Raw genomic sequence first — 20,724 nt, forward strand, 5'->3', positions numbered from 1 at the left:
TTGCCACGACGGGCCTGCATCAAACCGAGTGATTGAGTATCTCTAATCAAACAACTTTTACCCATGAACGCCATACCCAGAGGGCCGGAAACCAGATCCGATGATCATGTCACATCATATCGTACGGCAGCTCCATTACTTACTCTCCGAGATGATCAAAGCAGATACACGAAAGGATGTGAAAGGCGATGACTCAAAAGAGACGCTTAGTCGAAGCTCTTCTTCTGTCCCTGGAAGTCACCGAAGCCACCACGGTTGAATGAACCACCGCGACCGCCACGGGCACCACCACGGCCGCCTCCGCGACCACCACCGAAGCCACGGCCTCCGCCACGACCACCACGGTCGCCGAAGCCACCACGGCCGCCGCCACGTCCACCGCGACCACCACCACGGCCACCGCCGAAGCCACCGCCGCCACCGTTGTCCTCACGAGGTTGAGCGTAGTCGATGCGGATGGCACGGCCGCCGATGTCCTGGCCGTTCAAAGCCTCAAGAGCGGCAGTAGCCTCCTCCTGGGAACCGAAGTCGACGTATCCGAAACCCTTCAGGGAGCCGGTGTCACGGTCGGTGGGAAGAGAGACACGGGTGATGTTACCGTACTCCTGGAAGACCTCCTGGATGCTCTCGTTGGAGCACTCGAATGAGACGTTGCCGAGGAAGAGGGTGCTGCTGGGAGGGCTGCGCTTGTCACCGTACTTGTTGGCACGGGCACCGTTGGCATCGGGCTTAGCGCGGGGAGTGCTGAAGTCGACGTTGAGCTGACGGCCGTCAAGCTCGTACTCGTGCATCTCCTTCTGTGCCTTGGCGGCGTCGGCAGCGTTGGCGAACTCGACGTAACCGAAACCCTTAGCACGGCCAGTCTCACGGTCGGTGATGACACGGCAGCCAACAATCTCACCGAAGCCCTCGAACTCGCGGCGGAGCCAGTCCTCGTCGATGTTCCAGCTCATGTTACCGACGAAGAGGTTCTTGATACCCTCCTCAGCGGCGGGCTCCTCAGTCTTGGTCTTCTTGACAGCGGGGGCAGCAGCCTCCTCAGCCTTGCGCTTCTTGGAGGGAGCCTCCTCGCTCTCGGAAGCGGAGGAGTCGTCGGAGTCGGCGTCAGAGGAATCGTCGGAGTCGGAGGTGGCCTGTCAAAGTTAGTCTACGTTGAGTGGTGGAAGAATGGTGAACTAACCTCAGCCTTAGCGGCGGGCTTCTCAGCCTCAGACTCGCTGCTGGAGTCGCTGTCGGAGTCGCTGGACTCGGCCTTAGCCGCGGCCTTCTTCACACCGTTGGCCTTGGCCTTGGGGGCAGGCTTCTCATCCTCGCTGCTGTCGCTGTCGCTGTCCTCTTCGGAGCTGTCGGACGAGTCAGAATCGGAGTCCGCCTTAGCAGCGACCTTAGGAGCAGCCTTGGCAGGAGTCTTCTTCTGCTCGACCTCCTCCTCGCTGCTGCTCTCAGAGGAATCTTCGCTCTCGCTCTCGCTCTCAGACGAAGAATCAGACTCGGGCTCTGGGGTAGGAGCCTTCTTCGACTTCTTCTTGTCCTTGACGTTGGAAGCAACTGACTTGGCAATGTCCTTGCTCTTCGACTTGGGAGTAGCCGCGGGCTTGGTGACGCGACCAGCCTTGACGCTGGCGAGCTCAGACTTCTTCTCCTTCTTGGACGACTTGTCCGCGACCTTGGTCTTGCCCATTTTGATGATTGGTAACTAGATCTACAACGCATTAGTATTGTGAAATGTGCGGCGAGAGCGCCAATGATGTGCGACTGAAAAAGGAAAGAGAGGAGCCGACGGCATGAAGCCGTCGCTCGGGCGCTGATGCTAAAAGGTCATCGTGTGCGCCAGCCTGCTGGTCTGATTGTCTCAAATTGCGAAAAGCCCACTGGTATCTCTCGAGACCGCACGAAGCGGGTATCCCTCAAGCCCACGGAAAGCCCACAAGAGCCCACAGAAACCGAGCTTCAAGGCATGTGTTCCCACAAGCGCCGAGAAGACGGAAGATTAACCCTCATAGTAGCAAAAAGCCCTCAGGATGATCTTGCCTTGCCCTGACGAGCGGCAGGCGTGCCCTCTGTAATGTGTGTTAAGGAAAAGCCAAACGTTGCCCACTGACTTGTAATTTGATCTGGTACTGGATGTTGCCCTCAGTAGCCCACTTGAGAATCGCGAAAGCCCTCAGTGTAGATTTCGAACGGTGAAAGTTCGAAAGAAGTTGTGAAGAAGGTTGATGGTAGGTAGATGCAAATGGCTGGGAGCGCGCAGTTTATGTAGCGGAAGGATCAGCATCGAACTTTTCAGCGGATCTGGGGCCCGAGCGTTGCGCTAGGGACGCGTTTTCTCGAGGTACGCTAGATTCGCCCCACGCGAACTCCATCCAACGGCGACGGCGGTATTTCTTCCAGGCGAGATCTCAGGGTCTCGAGATGACTGGGATTTATTGAAATGTAGTAGAAACGATGATTCCTGTGCGGGAATGCGAGAAAGTTGGCATGATCAATACACAGGACCCCGGTACGTCTACTTACACAGAGGGGCCACCATATGCAAATCGTATTGGAGGAGAACACGCATAGTCTATGCAGCTGCCAGAATGGATCAATCTCAGGTAGAATGTTTGCCGAGGTTGCCCACTGTGCTCTCGTAACGGTGCTCGCAGCAGCTTGGTCATGCCACAACCTATATGTGATTCCGGCAGCTTCAATTGCCTACAAATGTGATATGTACGTTACGACTCCATCGAGAACCAAAGCTACAGAGCAGCTAGTCTAGGTAATAGCCTGGAGCAAGGGCGCTGACTCTTCTTCGTCCGAAGAGATCTGGGTATTGAACTCTTCAAGGGCTCAAATGCAGGGCACAAGCTAGCGCAGAAGCGGTATAGTCTAGAATCTCCGCCACGAGTCCTCGATTCCGTCCGGGCCCTCACCAAGCTCACCTGGGCAGCTCCAACATGGCATCTCCAGCAGCCCACAAGCCGCGACGGCGGCGAAACATTGGAGAGGGCTCTCTCGCCCAGGTCGCACACGGTACGCTCGATCTCGACCACTCGACCAACGCACGGAAACCCGCGTTTCCTCTCGTCGCGTTTCTCTGGCCAGCCAAGGGCACTGTCTCGCAATGGGTCACGATACCCCTCATCTTGATGGCAGTTGGCCTGTTCAGATGGACTGTCAGTCTGTGGGGCTATTCTGGATTCCAGTCACCGCCAATGCATGGTGACTTTGAGGCTCAGCGGCATTGGATGGAAATCACCAAACACCTACCCGTGTCGAAATGGTACTTCTACGACTTGCAGTGGTGGGGACTGGATTACCCACCTTTGACTGCTTATCATAGCTGGATACTGGGTGTCATGTATGTTGGAGCATTGGATGTCAAATGCGAGTACTAATCATCGTAGTGGTTCTGCTATCGACTCCAAATGGTTCGCTCTGGACGAGTCGCGGGCGCTCGATGACCCTTCCCTCAAGATATACATGCGAGCCACCGTCTTCGTATCCGAATACCTCATCTACGTTCCCGCAACGATCATCTTCCTCCGCCGATACTCGCGACTAGAGGGTGTCAACATTTGGGAGTCGTCGATTGCGCTGGTAGCTATCCTAATGCAACCGGGGACGATCTTGATTGATCATGGGCACTTCCAATACAACACCGTTATGCTTGGTTTTGCAGTCGCAACACTCTCGAGTATAATCGCTGGAAGACCGCTGTGGGGATGTGTCTTCTTCGTCGGTGCGCTTGGATTTAAACAGATGGCATTGTTCTATGCGCCTGCGGTATTCGCATACTTGCTGGGCATCTGTCTCTTTCCCAGGATCAACATCGTGCGGTTCCTTGCGATCGCGCTGACTACTGTGGCCGCATTCGCCGTGTTGTTCCTGCCCTTCTTAATGGGCGTCGCGTACGACACGTATACCGGCTTCAATTACGATCCTTTGGATCTCCCTCCGCTGCTGAACCTGAGATGGTTCATGACGCCGTGGAATATGAACGCCTGGTATTACCCGTATGTTCTGGAGATGGGACAGTCTATCCACCGCATCTTTCCCTTCTCTCGTGGTTTGTTCGAGGACAAGGTTGCCAACATCTGGTGCACTATCCATACTTTCCACAAGCTTCATCGCTATCCAATCGAGCTACTTCAGCGTCTCGCGCTACTCGCCACGACTGTTGCGATTCTACCGCCATGCTTGATCATATTTGTCAAGCCTAAGAAGCAGCTTCTTCCACTGGCGTTTGCGGCGGTATCCTGGGGCTTCTTTCTCTGTTCATATCAGGTGCATGAGAAGAATGTCTTGCTTCCGCTGTTGCCGATGACACTGCTTCTCAGCGGAAAGGATGGCCTGCTACCTTCCACCCGCGCGTGGGTTGGTCTTGCAAACATGCTCGGCGTCTGGACAATGTTCCCGCTGCTCAAGAGAGACGAACTACGAGTTCCATACTTTGTTATATCCCTCTTGTGGGCCTATCTTCTCGGTCTCCCCCCAGTTTCTTTCTCCGCCTACCATGAAGGCAGCCGGGGCGGACTGAACATATTCAGCAAAATCCTTCATCTCAACATCTACATTGCCATGATTGGGTGGCACATCGCGGAGGCCTTCTACCCTCCCCCAGCCGACAAACCGGATCTCTGGGTTGTCGCAAATGCGATTGTCGGGACGGGCGGCTTTGGTATTTGCTACCTATGGTGCTTGTGGCGACTTGTTGTCAAGAGTGAGTTGTTTGGAGTAGAAAAGAGCAAGACGCAGTAAAAGGTTGGTAGACTTTCGTTGTCGCACTTCAGCACTTCTTCAAGATACCCAAGTAGATTTTGGAGGGAAGATCGCGGTTCCTCATGTATAGTATTGTACACCGAATCTAAAAACACGTATCGTGCGCAACGCCACCCATATGCTTGTGTTGTACATGTCGTATACAATTCCATCCCTCAACTCGCTATATCTTGAAGCCGTATCCAGCCATACACTTCTTGTAGTCGTCGACGAGGGTGAAGCACTCTTTCTGGGGGTCGTTCGATGTCGAGAAGAGCATGCATTCGTCGCGTTTAGCCTTTTGGTCTGTGCAGACGCAGCATGCTATTCAGGAGTCAGTACTAGAACGGTAGGTACCAAGAAGTTGGGTAGAAACTCACGCTTAACTTTGGCTGGCGCGGTGGTGTCCTTGAGGTCTGAGCCCATGTTGGCAGCGGTTGGCGGTGCTAGAACGCCATCAATTAGCTACTCTGCGTCGCATAGATGCCATTGTCAAACTGTGAGCATACCTGACGACATTGTGTGTGTGGGTGTGTGGTGGAGGTGAATTGAAGATGCTTAGCAATCGCAAAAGTTCCCAGAACATGTCATCGGACTCCCGCGGCGCTCCATACGCCACACGAGGCTTCCACGGTTCGGCTAAAACTAACCCTGCAGGCGACAGGGGGTTCTAGACAATGAATCTCAATCAACCCCACTACGTTTTGCGCCCCACGACTCACACTATAAAGTATAAACAACAAACCCGCCCCCTGTTGTACTGCATTCCGCTGCTCTATCCTTACTGTAACTTGCAACGGGCTGTGCGAAAACATGGCTGGCGCAAAGATCTTTTCTATCGAGGGCAAGGGCCTCAAACTCACCACCGCCGAGGATATTGAGCCACACATCCAGGACCTCAAGAGCAACGACGATGTAGAGGAGATCAAGTTCTTGGGCAACACACTGGGTATTGGAGCCAGCGAGGCGCTCGCTAAGGTATTGGAGAGCAAGAAAAACCTCCAGGTATGTTCACAACCCCGCTCATCGGCGCTGCGACGTCAAAGACAGACTAGACTGATTGACCCAAATTCCAGGTCGCAAACCTCGCCGACATCTTCACCTCGCGTCTCCTCTCTGAGATCCCGCCCGCGCTATCCCACCTCCTCACCTCGCTCCTCACACTACCAAACCTCCACACCGTCGACCTCTCGGACAACGCGTTCGGCCTCAACACGGTTGCCCCGCTCGTAGACTTCCTGTCGCAACACACCCCACTACGGTACTTATACCTCAACAACAACGGCCTGGGACCCGCCGCCGGCGTCCTCGTCGCAGATGCGCTCACCGCGCTCGCCGCCAAGAAGGCGGCCGCGCGCAAAGACGGCAAAGACGTGCCCGACCTCGAACTCGTAATCTGCGGTCGCAACCGCCTGGAGAACGGCAGCATGGGCGCATGGGCAAAAGCATACGCCGCCAACACCGGCGTCAAGACCATCAAGATGACGCAGAACGGTATCCGTCAGGAGGGTATCTCGCACCTCATCACCAACGGCCTCGCCCACCTCTCCAAACTAGATACCCTCGACCTGCAAGACAACACCTTCACAGCCATGGGCGCAAAGGCCCTCAGCAGCGCCGTCGGCAACTGGACTGAGCTCCGCGAACTCGGCGTAGGCGACTGTCTGCTCAGTGGCCGGGGCGGCGTCGCCCTCGCTGCTGCACTAGAGAAGGGCAACAACAAGAAAGTCGAGGTCCTGCGCCTTCAATTCAACGACATCAACGCCAAGGGTCTCGCTGGCCTGGCTTCCGCTTCTCACACCGCACTCCCCGCGCTCCGCCGCGTCGAAATCAATGGCAACAAGTTTGACGAGGAGGACCCCAGTATCGAGAAACTGCGCGATGTGCTCGATGCACGGAAAGAGGAGAGTGGTGAGAATGCGGACGACGACGAGTACTGGGGTCTAGATGAGCTGGACGAGTTGGATGATGACGACGAAGACGAGGAGGAGAGTGATGCGGAAGAAAAGCGTGGGGACGTTGAGGATGAGGAGGGTGTTGAGGTAGAGGAGAAGGCCGCGAGACAGATTGCCGAGGATAACGAGGCTGAGGAGAGTAATGTGGGTCAGGAGAAGGATAAGAAGGTTGATGATTTGGCGGATATGATGGCGAAGACGGAGATTAAGTGAGAGGATGAAGAGTGCACTGGAGGGGACCTTGTCATGCATTTAGCGGCTTGGGTTGGGATGGGGATGGCTTTTTGAGTAGGCATGTAGGAATTGATACCATAGACCTTACTTCTGTTGGGTTCACACGAGGTGATCAAGCGTTGGGACGTGATGACCGGGGAGACATGTCCAAACTGGCAAGTAGCGCGATTTATCTGTAGATTTACAGGGTAAAGTGTGGTTCATTAGGGTGTCCAGCGGACAGGTCATCTATGTATAGGTTCGTGACCTCCATGCCACCTGCCCATATCCGGTTATAGTGAATCTCGAATATCACCTACTCCTCTACCATCTTAGATACATCTCCGACATTCACGGACACTCCTATCATGTCACTGCCATGCCTAACTCCCTCATCGATCGTCCGCGTCGTAGCTTGGCTCAGCCAGAAACCTTCCGTTCTCGTCTACTCGACCATGGCCGTCCTGCACAAGGCTCTTCACGTAGATGTCATACTCGTTGTCTCCAAGTTCCTCATCAACTCTGTCAAGGTCCTTTTCGGGCTGTGACTGCTCTTTGCGGTGCTTAGTCGCGGAGGAGTTGGAAACATCGCTGAGGGACTCTTGACGTCTACGGGAGACGAAGGCCTGTGCAGTAGGGCTGAGACCACTCTTCTCGGTGTTACCGGGGGTATGCATCTCTTGCGACTGGATCGTTTTGGGGTCTGGTTGAGTAGAGAAGACGTTCTCTCCCTTGGGCCAGATAGCGGAATTACCGTCGTATAGATCCCCGTGATGTTTGCAGCTAAACAGTGTGTCATGGGAGTAGATGCTTTCGCTGCTGGCGCGGTGACGTTCATCGCTGGCATGAGCATTTTCATTGTTGGCGTGCGATTCACAGAGCCCCAAGTATACATGTTCCTCAGTGCCGCGGTAAGCACGAGCGTCGAGAGACTGTGGTTTATCGATCCCCAATGCGGCAACAGTGTCTGCCTTGATCTTAGACCTCATAGTCATTTCCGCGTTGCGGGAGTCATCTTCCCTCTCTTGACGAGACCGTTGCTGAGGTGATGTGAAGTTCCTACTGTTGGCACGAGATCTTCCGTTGATAGGACTCAAGATAGATCCAGTGCTGCTGCTCATTGATAGTTGACGCTCACGTCTGGCCGCAACAGACTGGGCGACAGCGGCGATGCCGCCCTTCTCAGTATGACCGTGGGCGCGGGCCTCGAGAGAATGGAGATGATCGGCTTCAGCCTTGGTGACAGTGCCTTGCGCAATCTTGGGTTCGATCTTAGCGATTTCCTCTTGTAGCTCAGCTTCGACTTCGGGGTGAGGAGCATTGGTATGGCCAACGGCCTTTTGCAGTTCTGTAAGTCGTCAGTCTTCGTCTCGATGTAAAGCGAAGGATCGAGCGGGATGCCATGTGGAAGTAGGCACTTACTGCTAACGATGCTCTGCGCAACACGAAGGACCTCGGTGGTTGCCTCGTAAGGGCTGCCATCTACAGCGATATGCAGGTCCTTGGCGGCCATCAGCAGGGAACGATGAGAAGCCTGAGCTTGACTGGATCCCTTCTAATCCACACCTTGTTAGCAATAGCTAGGGATTCGACGGCAGAGATAATGCGGACCGCTCTGTCGTCACGTATAGCGACGTTCTCAGATAGAATACGAGCTTCCTCAGCTGTGATGGTGCTTGGATCGCTCCGCAGCTTCTTCAGGATGGCTTCCAACTGGTCTTGGAATCGCTGCGAAAGTGTGGTAGCATCGCTGCTTGCGGAGGAGGACACCTTCTCGCTGAGAATGTCGCTCATGATGACTGGTAGAGGTAGGGCTGTAGGTGATGCTTGAGTGGAAGAAGCGGTGGGTTGAAGCTGTGGAGAAGAAGGACAAGTGGTTGTCCGTGTTTGCGTGCTTTATCTGTGGCGATGACGTCGCTGTATCGTATGTGAGAGGAAAGCGCAGGTGCAAACGATGAGATCGGACGACCCTGACAGCAGCTCTTTCTAAACTAAGACGAAGGCAGCAAACTTCTTCACGATATAAAACGGAACAATTATCCGCGTCGCGATTGCCTCTTCAGAATATGAGCTGAATACTTGCTGTAACAAGGCAGGTAAATCGTAACATCCGTCGATACACAAATAGAAATTGAGAGGGAAAGTATGAAATACATGAGATATAACAATTATAAAACTTTGAGTATTCAAGAGCAGCATGAACGTCTGAACATGTGATCAAGCTCAACATCTTCTGACATTTAAACAACGGTGGTAAAGTCTTGCAAAAATACCTAGGCCTCAAATACACATCAAGTCATCAAAAGTCATTCATATCATTCTCCAGTTCCGCCAACTCTTCCCGTTTCCGGTCAGTTGTTTCCTCGCTGTCGTCCGAGTCGCTTGCTAGATCCCGATTTAGAACAACATCGCCATGCTCTTCGACGTACTCATCAAACTCATCATCTTGTTTTGCAAATCCAATCTCCGCCGCCAACTCATCTTCGGCGGAAAGAGGGGCCATCATCACACCCCCGCTCTGGTCGGGGTCGCGTTCAAGGCCAGAACCGTAGGGTTTGTCATCGCCATCTTCTTCGGAATCGTAGTCCTCGTCGCTACCGTCAGGCGAAACTGATTTCTCGTCTTCGCTTCCGTCGTCTTCTGCTTCTGCTTTGATGGGTCCCGGCACTGGAGCGATTGTGTTGGGTTGCTGCACTTCGTTGCCGCTCTTCTCCTTGATATCTTTGGCTTTCGCATGTTCCTGCTGCAATGCAACATTGTCATGTGGTTCATCGCGAGCTGGGGCTGGTTCTGTAGCTCCAATACTCTCTAGCTCCGCTGTCGATGTTGTTGGGTCCGTAGTGCCGACTTTCTTGGCTTTCTTCATGCCATTAGATGGCTCGCTCGATACGTCGGGATCTTCGGAAGCTGCGCGCTTTCAAGGCTGATGTTTCAGTCATGGTGGTCAATTAACACTTGAGAGATGATGAGGGGAGGTCACAGTTTGAAACGTCGACGATGGAAGTCAATAGAGGCTGGAATCAACATGATGACGGAAGAGGTCCTTCACAGCCCTCCATGGTTTGGGAGTGATATCCCAGCTGTGGCGCTGATGAGCTAACCTACCTGGTAGACACGACTTATCGATTCGTCAAGTTAGGAGTTGGTACCGTAAATCGAACTTGGGACTATATGCAATCGAGTTGAGAGTGGAGGGGAGATGAGACCTCTCGACGTATTCGAAGCTGTGTTCATGTCTCTAGTCTATACAAATCAGTCCCCGCCATGCTGTGGAGCAACATGAGGGGTTGGACACAAGCCATGCTCTACTCGACCTGGGGTGTTGCGCGCGAGCGTTCAAATCTCCGGAAACCTGCTACGAAGCGAGTAGCAATGACATGCCCGCAGATGACTGCAAGCGATAGTTTCCGTTGCTATAGCCGTTGGTAAAAGAAGGTGGTGTTTCCTTACTTCGCGATGCGCGATGACGCGGCCCCTGCCGAAAAGCCGAACAGCAGGGGTGCCTCTTCACTAGCCCCACCGAAAACCAGCTGTCAAGCCTCACCCTCCACTCTGCCTCTGATTCAATGTCCTGCGCCACATATATGTCGACGGAGCAAGAATGGCAAGCGCCCAAGATGTCGCGGCTCGCAAGTCGGACATGGGGACAGATGAGCAGAAGCAAGCCGCGCAGATGATCCAGCGCAACTACCGCGGCTACCGGGAGCGCAGGCAGCTCCAAGGCATGGGCCTGGATGCTAGCGCACGGTGGGCAGAGGTCGGAGACGTTCGCACTACCCAGGGAGATGTGTGGCTAATGGTACCAGGCGATACGCGACGGTTAGCAGTGCACCACGATACCTCCTGCGCCCAAGCTAAACATCTCAAGCGAAATGGCGTAATGCGACGAGACCCAAGCCGCGCTCGGAAGAGGCGGCTCTGCGCGACAACCTCACTACACCCGAAGCCCGCGTACGAGCGAATTCCATAGCCGCGCGCGAGAAGTGGAAACGAGTCGGCGAGATTGCGCGACGAGCGGGCGCCGACGACCCCCACGATGCCTCAGAGACGGACGACGAGGATGCGCCCGAGAACCAAACGGAACAACGGCGGAAGCAGAACGAGTCCAAGGCCGAGCGCGAGAAGACTGCCAAGATGATGGACCTCCAGTACTTCCTGGAAATGGTGGACCAAAAGCATCGGTACGGCAGTAATCTGAGAGCCTATCATGAGCAGTGGAAGAAGGCGGACACCCATGAGAACTTCTTCTATTGGCTCGACAATGGCGAGGGTAGGCACTTTGAGCATCCAACCGTCTCTAGAGAGAGGCTGGATACAGAGCGGGTGCGCTATCTGTCGCGGGAGGAGCGTCAGAACTACCTGGTCACCATCGACGAGGAAGGACGTCTATGCTGGGCGAAGAACGGAGAGCGCCTCAACACGACCATGGATTACAAAGATAGTGTCAACGGTATTGTACCTGTCGACGATGATACTCCTGCCTATGGTCCCAAAGCTAAGCTCCACTCTGGGCAAAGCAAGACCCTGCGACGAAGTTCCATGATCTCAGTGAGCTCAAGCTCGTCAATATCCGAGAGCGATGCGGAGGCAGAGGAGGCTGAACACTACGTCAATGAAGATCTCAACAAAGCTAAGGGCGTCTCGAAACTCAAACATGTGTCAGCCGCCACTATTCTGAACCACCTCCTCCGTAGTTCAGTGAAGCCGAACTCATGGATATTCGTAGGATATGCACTCTCTCCTCTGTCAGGAAGATGTACTAAGAAAGCACAGGTAGCCGACACATCCTTCCGCCTATATGTCGGGATCAAGCAATCGGGTGCTTTCCAGCACAGCTCGTTTCTTCACGGTGCGCGCATATCTGCCGCAGGACTGATCAGAGTCAAGGATGGTCAGCTTCGGCGCCTCTCACCCCTGTCCGGCCACTACCGACCGCCGACAAAGAACTTCCGTGCGTTTGTACATTCCATGAAGGAGAACGGAGTGGACATGTCGCGTGTCTCCATCTCCCGGTCGTATGCTGTCCTCGTCGGCCTTGAAGCTTACGTTAAGACACGCAAGAAGTTCAAGCATGGGGTTGAGCACGTCAAGGAGGCAGAGACAAAGGTCGTGCACCCGGAAGAATACGAACGGAAGGTGGAAGAGCAAAAGGATAAGAGCGAAAGCGCGCAACGAGAACGGCAGTTACTTGCGCAGGAAGCAGAGAGGAAAGAGGCAGAGAAGAAACAAGCTAGTCTTGGACGGCGAATATGGAAGAGGCTCAGTCGAGACCGCGGTGAGAACGGCGACCTGACACCCAAAGAACGGGAGGGCGCTAAGCAAAAGAGGAAGAAGTGGTTGAGCAAGTCGGGGGAAGATGTCGAAGATGGGATTGCGCCTGACGGCCGTCGGGAGTCTGCCCCAGTGGTGTGAGCGGCTGGCTGCGATGCGAGCTACGAAGCGGGCTGCTACTGTTCCTGCATGACCCCATATTCGCCTCCGTCCATCCTACATGTGGCTTGCTTCGCGTGGTCATGATAATATTCTCTCTCGTCGATTTGCCTAGAATCATCAGTAGACCTGGAGTTGTAGAATGAATAGCATTCCTAAAGATAGCATGCATGTGGCATTATTCGCGCGTGTCATTGCACGATCATCGCGCGATCAACGTCCGTCTATCGAAAAGGCAGAATCCAGGAACCAGAAAACAGGTAATGGCTTGACTCGGTGGCGGACATTATTTTTCCAAGCCTGCGGACCCCGTTCCGTGCCGCCATCATTCTTACGAACGGCGGCGACTGACATCATACGCGTCGTCACGGACCCAGATTTCCCATGTTTCTTTTGGAGGTTGGGAAACGTGTCTTTGTTTGACAACCTGTTATTCAACCATGACTCGGCAGATTGCAGGATAGGGGTACCTGAGATGGAGTGATCGATCGTGCGTCTGCGCAGAATTGCTTGTGCAGTTGTGGCGCGAGGATAATTATGGGTACGACGGACATGTCTCGATCGAGACGGCTTGTCGTGATCGAAACCACGTTGCGCGCAGACAGCGAACAGATGCAAGTCAGGGTCAATGAATTGCCCGGAGGTTAGGCACCACGGGAACATAGCGATTGGGTTTGCTGCAGCCTCTTAGCGGTGCGTGGTGTCACTCGCAGTTGGGAAGCGGCCAACGTCCCGACCGTTGCGCTGGAGCCCCGCCGTTCATCGCAGCGGCACAGTGAGTGGCGGAAGCTTCAGCAACATCATCAGCGCAGGCCTCTTCAGACATGAAGCTGTTCGGCTGCTCTCTCCCGAATTCCGACGTTCCTGATCTCCAGCCCGCCGCAGGGTCCCCTATTTCCCATGCCGTCTTCCATGTCGCAGTGATGGCTGGTGGTGCTCACGATGGTGGTACCGAAGACTGGTAGCATGCAGCGATCGGCCGCCAAAAGGACGCTACGCCCCCGCTAAGCGACGTTTGAGCAGGGGCGCTCCCGACACCATGACGTCAGGCGCCCGACAACATCATACGCGTCGCTGCAACCTGCTCGCACACACGGCACGACTTGCTCTTCCATCCTGCTGCATGCGCCCTAATGATAGGAGGAAATCACTACCGCCAGGGATTCTGTACCCGATGCTCGACAAGGCCAGCCACAGCGCCGTCGATCGGGCCTGGACTCTGTGTGTTTTTGCTCCACCAGCTCGTTCCGCACTGCTCTCTTCCTTGCGAAGGCGTATTTACAGCCCGGTATTGGCCTGCCTGAGATGACACATGTGTCCCAAACCTCACTTCCTGCATGTCATTGGTATCCTTCCTGCAAACTAACCTTGTCCAGTGCAAAGAGTACCGTAGGCAGCCTTTTCGCTAGAGCGTTTCAGCTCCACTTCCTGCTGCAATTCAACTCCAACCCTGGCAGCAGCCCGCTCTCCGCGGTTCATCGACGATGCTAGGCCATCCCACTTTCAGCCACAGGCCGTTCTCACCCCTGTTGCAGCAGCTACCCGCTTGTCTCACCACGCTGAGTGGAGGCCATGCCACCAGGATGCGCTGACGCCCCGCTCGAGGCTGGAGCTTGTGAGTAGTGTGACGCAATACTCCTCCTGTTCGTTGCACACACTATGGCGCCAAAGCAGGTTTACTCGGCCTCTCCACAACTGAGGCGCAAGCTCTTGCTCCTGGAAACCAGCATTCGACGTCATCCGTTCCAGCATGCTCAATTGAGGAGTAGTTATCATAAATGCCTGCTTCTCTGTGATCCTTCCGCACTTTCTGCTCCCTACAAAGACGAACCATTCGTCAATTGATATATGACAGACGAACACTTTTCCTCCCACAACTACTCGTACTACTCTTTCCCCCCAACACCTAATAGACATTCCCCCCGGTCTACACGCTCTCAGTCTATATCAAGCAACGTATCAGGAAGCGGCCATCATCGAGCTACTTCCTACAGCACTTCATCCTACACAGTGAATCACGGACACGACAACTCCTACAACGTCTCGAGCGTTCTATTCAACAATATGCCTTCCCCAGCAGCTGGAAAGGGTGACACCCCCCGCACCCCTACCAAGCTCGGACGAAAGCCACAATCATCTGCCCCCAAGCTGAACAAGCCCAAGTCGGAGGACGCCCCCACCCCCGATGTGCCTGAGCAAGCTGAGGACGTGAAGAAGCAAGGAGAGGACAAGGCTGAGGACACCAAGAACCAGGCACAAGACACCGCCGAAGACACTAAACAAAAGGGCGAGGAAACCGCCCAAGATGCCAAGGGCAAGGCGGAAGAGGCTGCTGAAGACACCACCGGCAAGGTATCACAAGCTGGTGACGAACTAGAGCAGGCCGACCCCAAGCCCATTGACGACGACAACGACGCCGACGAGGAAGCTGAGGAGACTGGCGACGACGCCACACACAAGGCAGGAGATGACGCGGAAGACACCGCAGAAGACACTGCCGACAACACAGAGGATGATGCAACAGAAACCACCGAGCAGGCCGCTAACACCGGCAAGCAAGCTGGTGGAGGTGCACTGAGCGGTGCCCGTGGTCTCGCTGGCCGCGCATCGAACCTCGCTGGCAAGGCCAAGCAGGACCCGCAAGGAGCTGCTCAGGATGCTGGCAACGATGTCCAAGAGGCTGCCCAAGACACAGCAGAAGATGCGCAGGAGACTGCGGAGGACACTGCTGAGGGCGCCCAGGACACTGCCGAGTCCGCCAAGGACACCGCTGAGTCCAAGGTTGGCGACGCAAAGGATACTGCCGAAGACGCGGCGGAAGACGCCCAAGACACCGCAGAGGACGCGACTGAAGATGCCCAAGGCACTGCAGGAGACGCCACTGAGGACGCCCAGAGCAAGGCTCAGGATGCTACCGACGACGCCAAGGACGCCGCCGAAGATGCTACCCCCGACCTGAGCATGCTCAAGGGCCTCGAAGTCGACGAGGAGGGCTTTATCAAGAACAAGGATGGCAGGAATGTCGGCCGTCTTGTAGAGGGTGATGCCGAGGACCTTGCCGGCTACCCCATTGGCGACAACGGTGAGATCCTCGACGACGATGGTGATCTCGTCGGCCGCTGCGAACTCACACCTGAGATGCTTGAGGAGCAGGCCAACGAAGCTGAGGAGGCTGGCAACAAGATGCCCAACATCAGCGTTTTGAAGGGTCTCACCGCTGACCGATCTGGTCAAATCCTCAATGAGGATGGTGACTTTGTTGGCCACCTTGTCGATGGCGACCCATCGGCTATCCAGGGCAAGGAGTTCAACGAGAACGGCGAGATCCTCGACGATGACGGCAACGTCATTGCCAAGGCAGAGCTTTCACCTGAAGCCGCCGACCTCCCTGCTTACCAGCAAGACGATGAGGATGAGGACGAGGACGAGGAAGATGGCGACGCCACCGAAGGTGTCACCGATGCCGTCGACGGAGCCAAGTCCACCGCTGAAGACGCCAAGGACGGTGCAGAGGAGAAGGCCGCTGACGTTGAGGACGAGCTCCCCGGCGTTGAGGCTCTCGAGGGCATGGAGATCAACAGCCAAGGAGAGATCCTCAATGACGATGGCGATGTCGTTGGCAACGTTGCTGACGGCGATCTCGAGAACATCGACGACGTCAAGGGTCTCACCGTTAACGACAAGGGCGAGGTTGTTGACAAGGACGGAAACGTTCTCGGCACGGTCGAACTTGCTGAGGGTGCTGCCGACAAGCTCAAAGAGTCTGCCTCCGGTGCTCTCGACACCAGAATCTTGGACGGCCTCAAGGTTAACAAGAAGGGCAAGGTCCTTGATTCTGAAGGCGAGGAGATCGGCGAGCTCAAGGAAGGTGAGCTCAGCGACTGCGCTGGCAAGAAGGTCAACGACCAAGGCGAGGTCCTCGACAAGGATGGCAATGTCATCGGCAAGGTCGACGTCGTCCCTGGCGAGGCCGCCTTCACTGCCATCAAGGAGCTCAAGGAGCAGCTCGGCGAGCCTCTAGAGGGTGAGGAGGAGCAGGACGAGGAGGACGGTGAGCCCGAGATGAAGGAGATCACCCCCGAGATCGATGAGCTTGAGGGCTTCAAGGTTAACAAGAAGGGCCAAGTTCTCGATGAGGATGGTGAGCCGATTGGTGAGCTCACCGAGGGTGACCCTGCCAAATGCGCCGGCAAGAAGATCAACGACAAGGGCGAGGTTGTCGACAAGGACGGCAACGTGCTCGGCAAGGTCAAGGCTCTGCCAAAGATGGTTGACGCCTCCGATTTGCCGGAAGAGCCTGAGGTCAAGGAGGTTGAGGTCACCCCAGACATCAACGAACTTGAGGGCCTGAAGGTCAACAAGAAGGGCCAGGTTCTCGACGAGGAGGGTGAGCCTATCGGTGAGCTTACCGAGGGCGAGGCTTCCGAGTGCGCTGGCAAGAAGATCAACGACAAGGGTGAGGTTCTTGACAAGGACGGTAACGTCATCGGAAAGGTCAAGGCCCTCCCCAAGATGGTTGAGCAGAAGGTCGGCGAGGCTGAGGATGCCGCCGAAGATGCTCAAGACGCCGCCGAGGACGCTCAGGATGCCGCTGAGGATGCCGAAGACGCCGCCGAAGAGGCTCAGGACGACGGTCGTCCTCCTCTATCCATCCTTGATGGTCTCACCGTCAACAAGTCCGGCAAGCTCATCGACTCCAACGGTAACATCGTTGGTGAGCTCACCGAAGGTGACGCGAAGAAGCTCTCCAAGTCTGGTACCTCCTGCGACGCCGAGGGCCAGTTCTGGGACAACAAGGGCAACGTCATTGGTCGCGCCCAGACTATTCCTCAGGAAGAAGGTGAGGACGAAGCTCCTTTCGCCGGTCTTGACGGCCTTGTCGTTGTCAAGGATGGCTTCGTTGAAGATGACAAGGGCAACCGCGTTGGCCAGGTCACCGAGGGCGACGCCAAGAAGCTCGTCGGACGATCCGTGGACGAGGACGGTGATATTCTTGATAAGAAGGGATCAGTCGTCGGTCACGCTGAACGCTACGAAGAGCCTGAGGAAGAGGCCCCTGAAGAGGAGCAGCCCGAGGACTTGTCCATCCTTGCTGGCAAGACTGTCAACAAGCAGGGCAACGTCATCGGAGACGAGGGTGTGCCTATTGCACGCCTCGTCGAAGGCAACCCTAAGGAGCTTGCAGGCCGCAAGATCAACGAAGAGGGTCTCATCTTCAACGACACTGGCAAGCAGATCGGTCGTTGCGAGCTCATCCCCGAGAACGAGCGTGAGAGCAAGCCCGAAGGCATCTTTGCTGGCCTTGAGGGACTCCGCGTCGTTCAAGGCGGCATGGTTGCTGATGAGGACGAGAACACTGTCGGCAGGATCGTTGAGGGTAACCCCAAGCGTCTTGTTGGTATGGCTGTGGACGAGGATGGTGACATTCTTGACAAGTACGGCAACGTCAAGGGCCACGCTGAGCCTCTTGAGGAGGAAGAGGAGGAGGAGCCCGCCGACCTTTCCATTCTCGACGGTCTCACTCTGAACAAGCAGGGCTACCTCGTCAACGGTGAAGGCATTCCCGTCGGTAAGCTCGTTGAGGGTAACCTTGGCGAACTTGCTGGACGCAAGTCTGACGGCGATGGTCTCATTCACGGTGACACCGGCAAGGTTGTCGGTCGCTGTGACATTATCCCTCCCAACGAGCGCCCCGAGCGCAAGGAGGGTCCATTCGCTGGATTTGAGGGACTTCGCGTTGTCAAGGACGGATTCGTCGACGACAACGATGGCAACCGTGTTGGTCAGCTCACCGAAGGTGACCACAAGAGGCTTGTTGGTCACACTGTCGATGAAGACGGTGACATCATTGACAAGTACGGTAATGTCAAGGGCCACGCTGAGCCATGGTCTGAGGAGGAAGAGGAGGAGGTTGACCTCAGCGCTCTTGCTGGCTGCACTGTCAACAAGGCTGGAAACATTGTCGACTCCAGTGGCACTGTTCTTGGCCGCGTTTCTGAGGGTGACCCAGCTACCCTTGCCGGCAAGAAGGTCGATGGCAAGGGCCAGATCTGGGACAACGAAGGCAACGTCATTGGACGTGGTGAGCTTAGCCACGGTCAGAACACAGGACCTGAGGGTCCCTTCGCTGGCTTTGATGAGGCCACAGTCGTCAAGGACGGTACTGTCCAGACACCCGCAGGCGACATCATCGGTCGCGTCACTGAGGGCGATGTCAAGAAGCTTGTCGGCCACAAGGTCGATGAGGATGGCGACATCAACGACAAGAACGGCAACGTCATCGGTAAGGCCGAGCGCTGGGAGCCTGAGGAGAAGGAGCGCCGCGTCAACCCCATGGCTGGCATGCGTGTTAACAAGGAGGGTGAGGTCCGTGACGAGAACGGTGATGTTGTTGGCCGTCTCACTGCTGGTGATCTCGGTCACTGCGCTGGTCTCGAGATTGATGACAACGGCTATGTCGTCGACAATGACGGCAACAAGGTCGGTGAAGTTACCCTTCTGGAGAACATCCAAGAGGAGCCCGATGAGGATGAGACCGATGAGGAGAGGCAGCGTCGCGAGGACTCTGAGCTCGCCAAGAAGATGTCTGCCATCTGCGAAGACACTCTTCAGCGTGTCCAGCCTGTCATGAAGCAAATCACTGAGGTATGTTCTGCTCCCAATCCATTAACATCACGAATAATTACTAACACCTGCCCAGCACATCGAGCAAGCCGACCGCACACCCCGCGACGAGCTCGACGAGGAGGAACTTGTCAACAACGTCAAGCCCCTCATCGAGGAAGGCTCCCGCATCCTCAACGACTGCAACGGTTCGCTCCGCGGTCTCGACCCCGACGGCCGCATCGCCGCCCAAGCCAAGGGCCGTCAACAAACAGGCGAAGCCTCACCCGAGGAGTACAAGCTCGCCGACAACCTCAAGGAGCTCACCACTTCCGTCGTCACCACCATCGACAACGCGAAGAAGAAGATCTCCGACATGCCCCACGCCAAGAAGAAGCTCAACCCTCTCTGGTCCCTGCTTACCGAGCCCCTCTTCCAGATCATCGCTGCCGTTGGTCTGCTGTTGACTGGTGTGCTCAACCTCGTTGGCAAGCTGCTCAACGGTCTTGGTCTCGGTGGCCTTGTCAATGGTCTCCTGGGTGGTCTTGGTATCAACAAGCTACTTGGTGGTCTCGGTCTTGGCGGCCTGGGCGATATGCTCGGTGGCGGCGACAAGAAGGATAAGAAGAAGGGCGCTTCTGGTCCTATGAGCATGGTCGGTGGCCTGCTCGGCAAGAAATAGACTTACCTCGATGGTTTGTCTACGGGGATGAGTTGAAGACGAAGTAATGTCTATTCACACCTTTGGTTCGAGATTGTTCTGTTTTTGCATATGATACCACGACCGCGTACTTAGGTCGTTGTTGTCGTCTCCACCGCCATGGAAGTTAGCAGTTCTTTCTTGCTTGCTTTCCCATTACGACATTGGATTTCGGTTACACAAGAGATTGGAAGATCGGGGGGTCTGAAGGTCACACCTTTTTGTTGCCGAAGGAAGAGAAAGAGTGGGATACGAGCTGAGAGTCTGCATATCTCTCGCTGACGGTTTGGATGGCTACGGCTGCACCTGGGTATTTGGTCCGATGATGGCATGAATTTCTTGGTTTTTTGTTCTTGGTTCAAAAATCAGCGTTCTTGTTTTTGTTGTCCTTTTTCAACATCACATCATCATGCGCGCGAGCAAACTCTTTGAGGCCTCAAGAGTTTGTCCTTTTCTCATCGCGTCGCATCTTTGGCTAGACCAGCCGGGTTTTCCTTTGTTGCACACATAAAAACTGAGTTGCGCGAGTTTAGCAAGCATTGGCGTTTTGTTTAGGAGAGGTTTCGGTGGCCACCAAGGGGGAAGATAGTTGTATGAATAGTTGTTCGTTAGTAGTTCAGTTTTTTAATCATGGTTTTCTTGAACTTCAAGTTTGCTCTGGTGGGATTGATGTGCAGTATGAAGACGTGAAGTTACTGATCTTCAGCTCGGCATCGCGTCATATGGAAAGTGAGATTGTTGAGCCTTCAGCTCTTCAGTACGCATGCAACGTGGAGAGTGAGGTTGTTGAGCCTTTTGCTCATGACGTTGAGGGCTGAGGGGTCGCTTGCGTGCTTGTCGAATTTACCCTTACGACGTCGAGAGCTTCGGTGTAGGTTGTGAAATGTTCGGTCTTTGATCTCAATATCATCGATCTACTCTTTATGCGGTATGTAACATTAGTGTTTACTGGGCTGAGGAGCGAAGTCTGGCCATCTCTACATGCCAAAACGAGAGCGATGTCACAATCAAGACGTCCTCGGCGATGAGGTGTAGCATGTGAATCTTTCGAGTGGTTACTAATGACTCCCTAGCTTGGGATTT

At 55.0% G+C, this 20,724-nt stretch overlaps 7 protein-coding genes across 7 annotated transcripts; 3 read left to right on the forward strand and 4 right to left on the reverse strand.

Moving 5' to 3' along the window:
- Positions 1-206: 206 nt before the first annotated feature.
- On the reverse strand, positions 207-1,681 carry BKA58DRAFT_436937 (uncharacterized protein; the record flags this gene model as incomplete). Its single annotated transcript, XM_046173445.1, has 2 exons — positions 207-1,133; positions 1,181-1,681. The coding sequence occupies 2 exons, from the start codon at positions 1,679-1,681 to the stop codon at positions 207-209; spliced, it is 1,428 nt and encodes a 475-aa protein (XP_046030075.1).
- Positions 1,682-2,911: 1,230 nt separating this feature from the next.
- On the forward strand, positions 2,912-4,800 carry BKA58DRAFT_378920 (glucosyltransferase). The gene is made up of 2 exons (XM_046169761.1): positions 2,912-3,340; positions 3,387-4,800. Exons 1-2 carry the CDS (start codon positions 2,937-2,939, stop codon positions 4,738-4,740), a joined length of 1,758 nt encoding a protein of 585 aa, XP_046030076.1. The 5' UTR covers positions 2,912-2,936; the 3' UTR covers positions 4,741-4,800.
- BKA58DRAFT_378922 (cytochrome C oxidase copper chaperone-domain-containing protein) lies at positions 4,801-5,306 on the reverse strand. Its single transcript, XM_046169762.1, has 3 exons — positions 5,250-5,306; positions 5,121-5,186; positions 4,801-5,064 (listed from the first exon to the last, which is right to left on the reverse strand). Exons 1-3 carry the CDS (start codon positions 5,257-5,259, stop codon positions 4,925-4,927), a joined length of 216 nt encoding a protein of 71 aa, XP_046030077.1. The 5' UTR covers positions 5,260-5,306; the 3' UTR covers positions 4,801-4,924.
- Positions 5,307-5,404: 98 nt separating this feature from the next.
- Positions 5,405-7,104, forward strand: BKA58DRAFT_112423 (ran GTPase activating protein 1). Its single transcript, XM_046163949.1, has 2 exons — positions 5,405-5,745; positions 5,817-7,104. The coding sequence occupies exons 1-2, from the start codon at positions 5,554-5,556 to the stop codon at positions 6,906-6,908; spliced, it is 1,284 nt and encodes a 427-aa protein (XP_046030078.1). The 5' UTR covers positions 5,405-5,553; the 3' UTR covers positions 6,909-7,104.
- A 196-nt stretch (positions 7,105-7,300) lies between these two features.
- Positions 7,301-8,702, reverse strand: BKA58DRAFT_399212 (uncharacterized protein; the record flags this gene model as incomplete). Its single annotated transcript, XM_046171531.1, has 3 exons — positions 7,301-8,256; positions 8,331-8,409; positions 8,475-8,702. The coding sequence occupies 3 exons, from the start codon at positions 8,700-8,702 to the stop codon at positions 7,301-7,303; spliced, it is 1,263 nt and encodes a 420-aa protein (XP_046030079.1).
- Positions 8,703-8,996: 294 nt separating this feature from the next.
- Positions 8,997-10,178, reverse strand: BKA58DRAFT_112481 (uncharacterized protein). Its single transcript, XM_046163950.1, has 2 exons — positions 9,889-10,178; positions 8,997-9,815 (listed from the first exon to the last, which is right to left on the reverse strand). Exon 2 carries the CDS (start codon positions 9,772-9,774, stop codon positions 9,208-9,210), a length of 567 nt encoding a protein of 188 aa, XP_046030080.1. The 5' UTR covers positions 9,775-9,815; positions 9,889-10,178; the 3' UTR covers positions 8,997-9,207.
- A 4,224-nt stretch (positions 10,179-14,402) lies between these two features.
- Positions 14,403-19,623, forward strand: BKA58DRAFT_309614 (uncharacterized protein; the record flags this gene model as incomplete). Its single annotated transcript, XM_046167258.1, has 2 exons — positions 14,403-18,983; positions 19,039-19,623. The coding sequence occupies 2 exons, from the start codon at positions 14,403-14,405 to the stop codon at positions 19,621-19,623; spliced, it is 5,166 nt and encodes a 1,721-aa protein (XP_046030081.1).
- Between the last annotated feature and the right edge of the window lie 1,101 nt (positions 19,624-20,724).

Source organism: Alternaria rosae, assembly GCF_020736505.1.
Source record: "Alternaria rosae strain MPI-PUGE-AT-0040 chromosome Unknown BKA58scaffold_2, whole genome shotgun sequence".
In the NCBI taxonomy this organism is placed as follows: domain Eukaryota; kingdom Fungi; phylum Ascomycota; class Dothideomycetes; order Pleosporales; family Pleosporaceae; genus Alternaria; species Alternaria rosae.

Excerpts from the sequence above, each read along its gene's own strand:
- BKA58DRAFT_378920 (XM_046169761.1), top strand. The coding sequence starts at position 2,937 with ATGGCATCTCCAGCAGCCCACAAGCCGCGACGGCGGCGAAACATTGGA. Across the intron at positions 3,341-3,386 it reads AGCTGGATACTGGGTGTCAT|TGGTTCTGCTATCGACTCCA; the intron begins GTATGTTGGAGC and ends TAATCATCGTAG.
- BKA58DRAFT_378922 (XM_046169762.1), bottom strand. Across the intron at positions 5,065-5,120 it reads CGCGCCAGCCAAAGTTAAGC|CATGCTGCGTCTGCACAGAC; the intron begins GTGAGTTTCTAC and ends ACTCCTGAATAG.
- BKA58DRAFT_112423 (XM_046163949.1), top strand. The coding sequence starts at position 5,554 with ATGGCTGGCGCAAAGATCTTTTCTATCGAGGGCAAGGGCCTCAAACTC. Across the intron at positions 5,746-5,816 it reads AGAGCAAGAAAAACCTCCAG|GTCGCAAACCTCGCCGACAT; the intron begins GTATGTTCACAA and ends CCCAAATTCCAG.
- BKA58DRAFT_112481 (XM_046163950.1), bottom strand. The coding sequence starts at position 9,774 with ATGAAGAAAGCCAAGAAAGTCGGCACTACGGACCCAACAACATCGACA.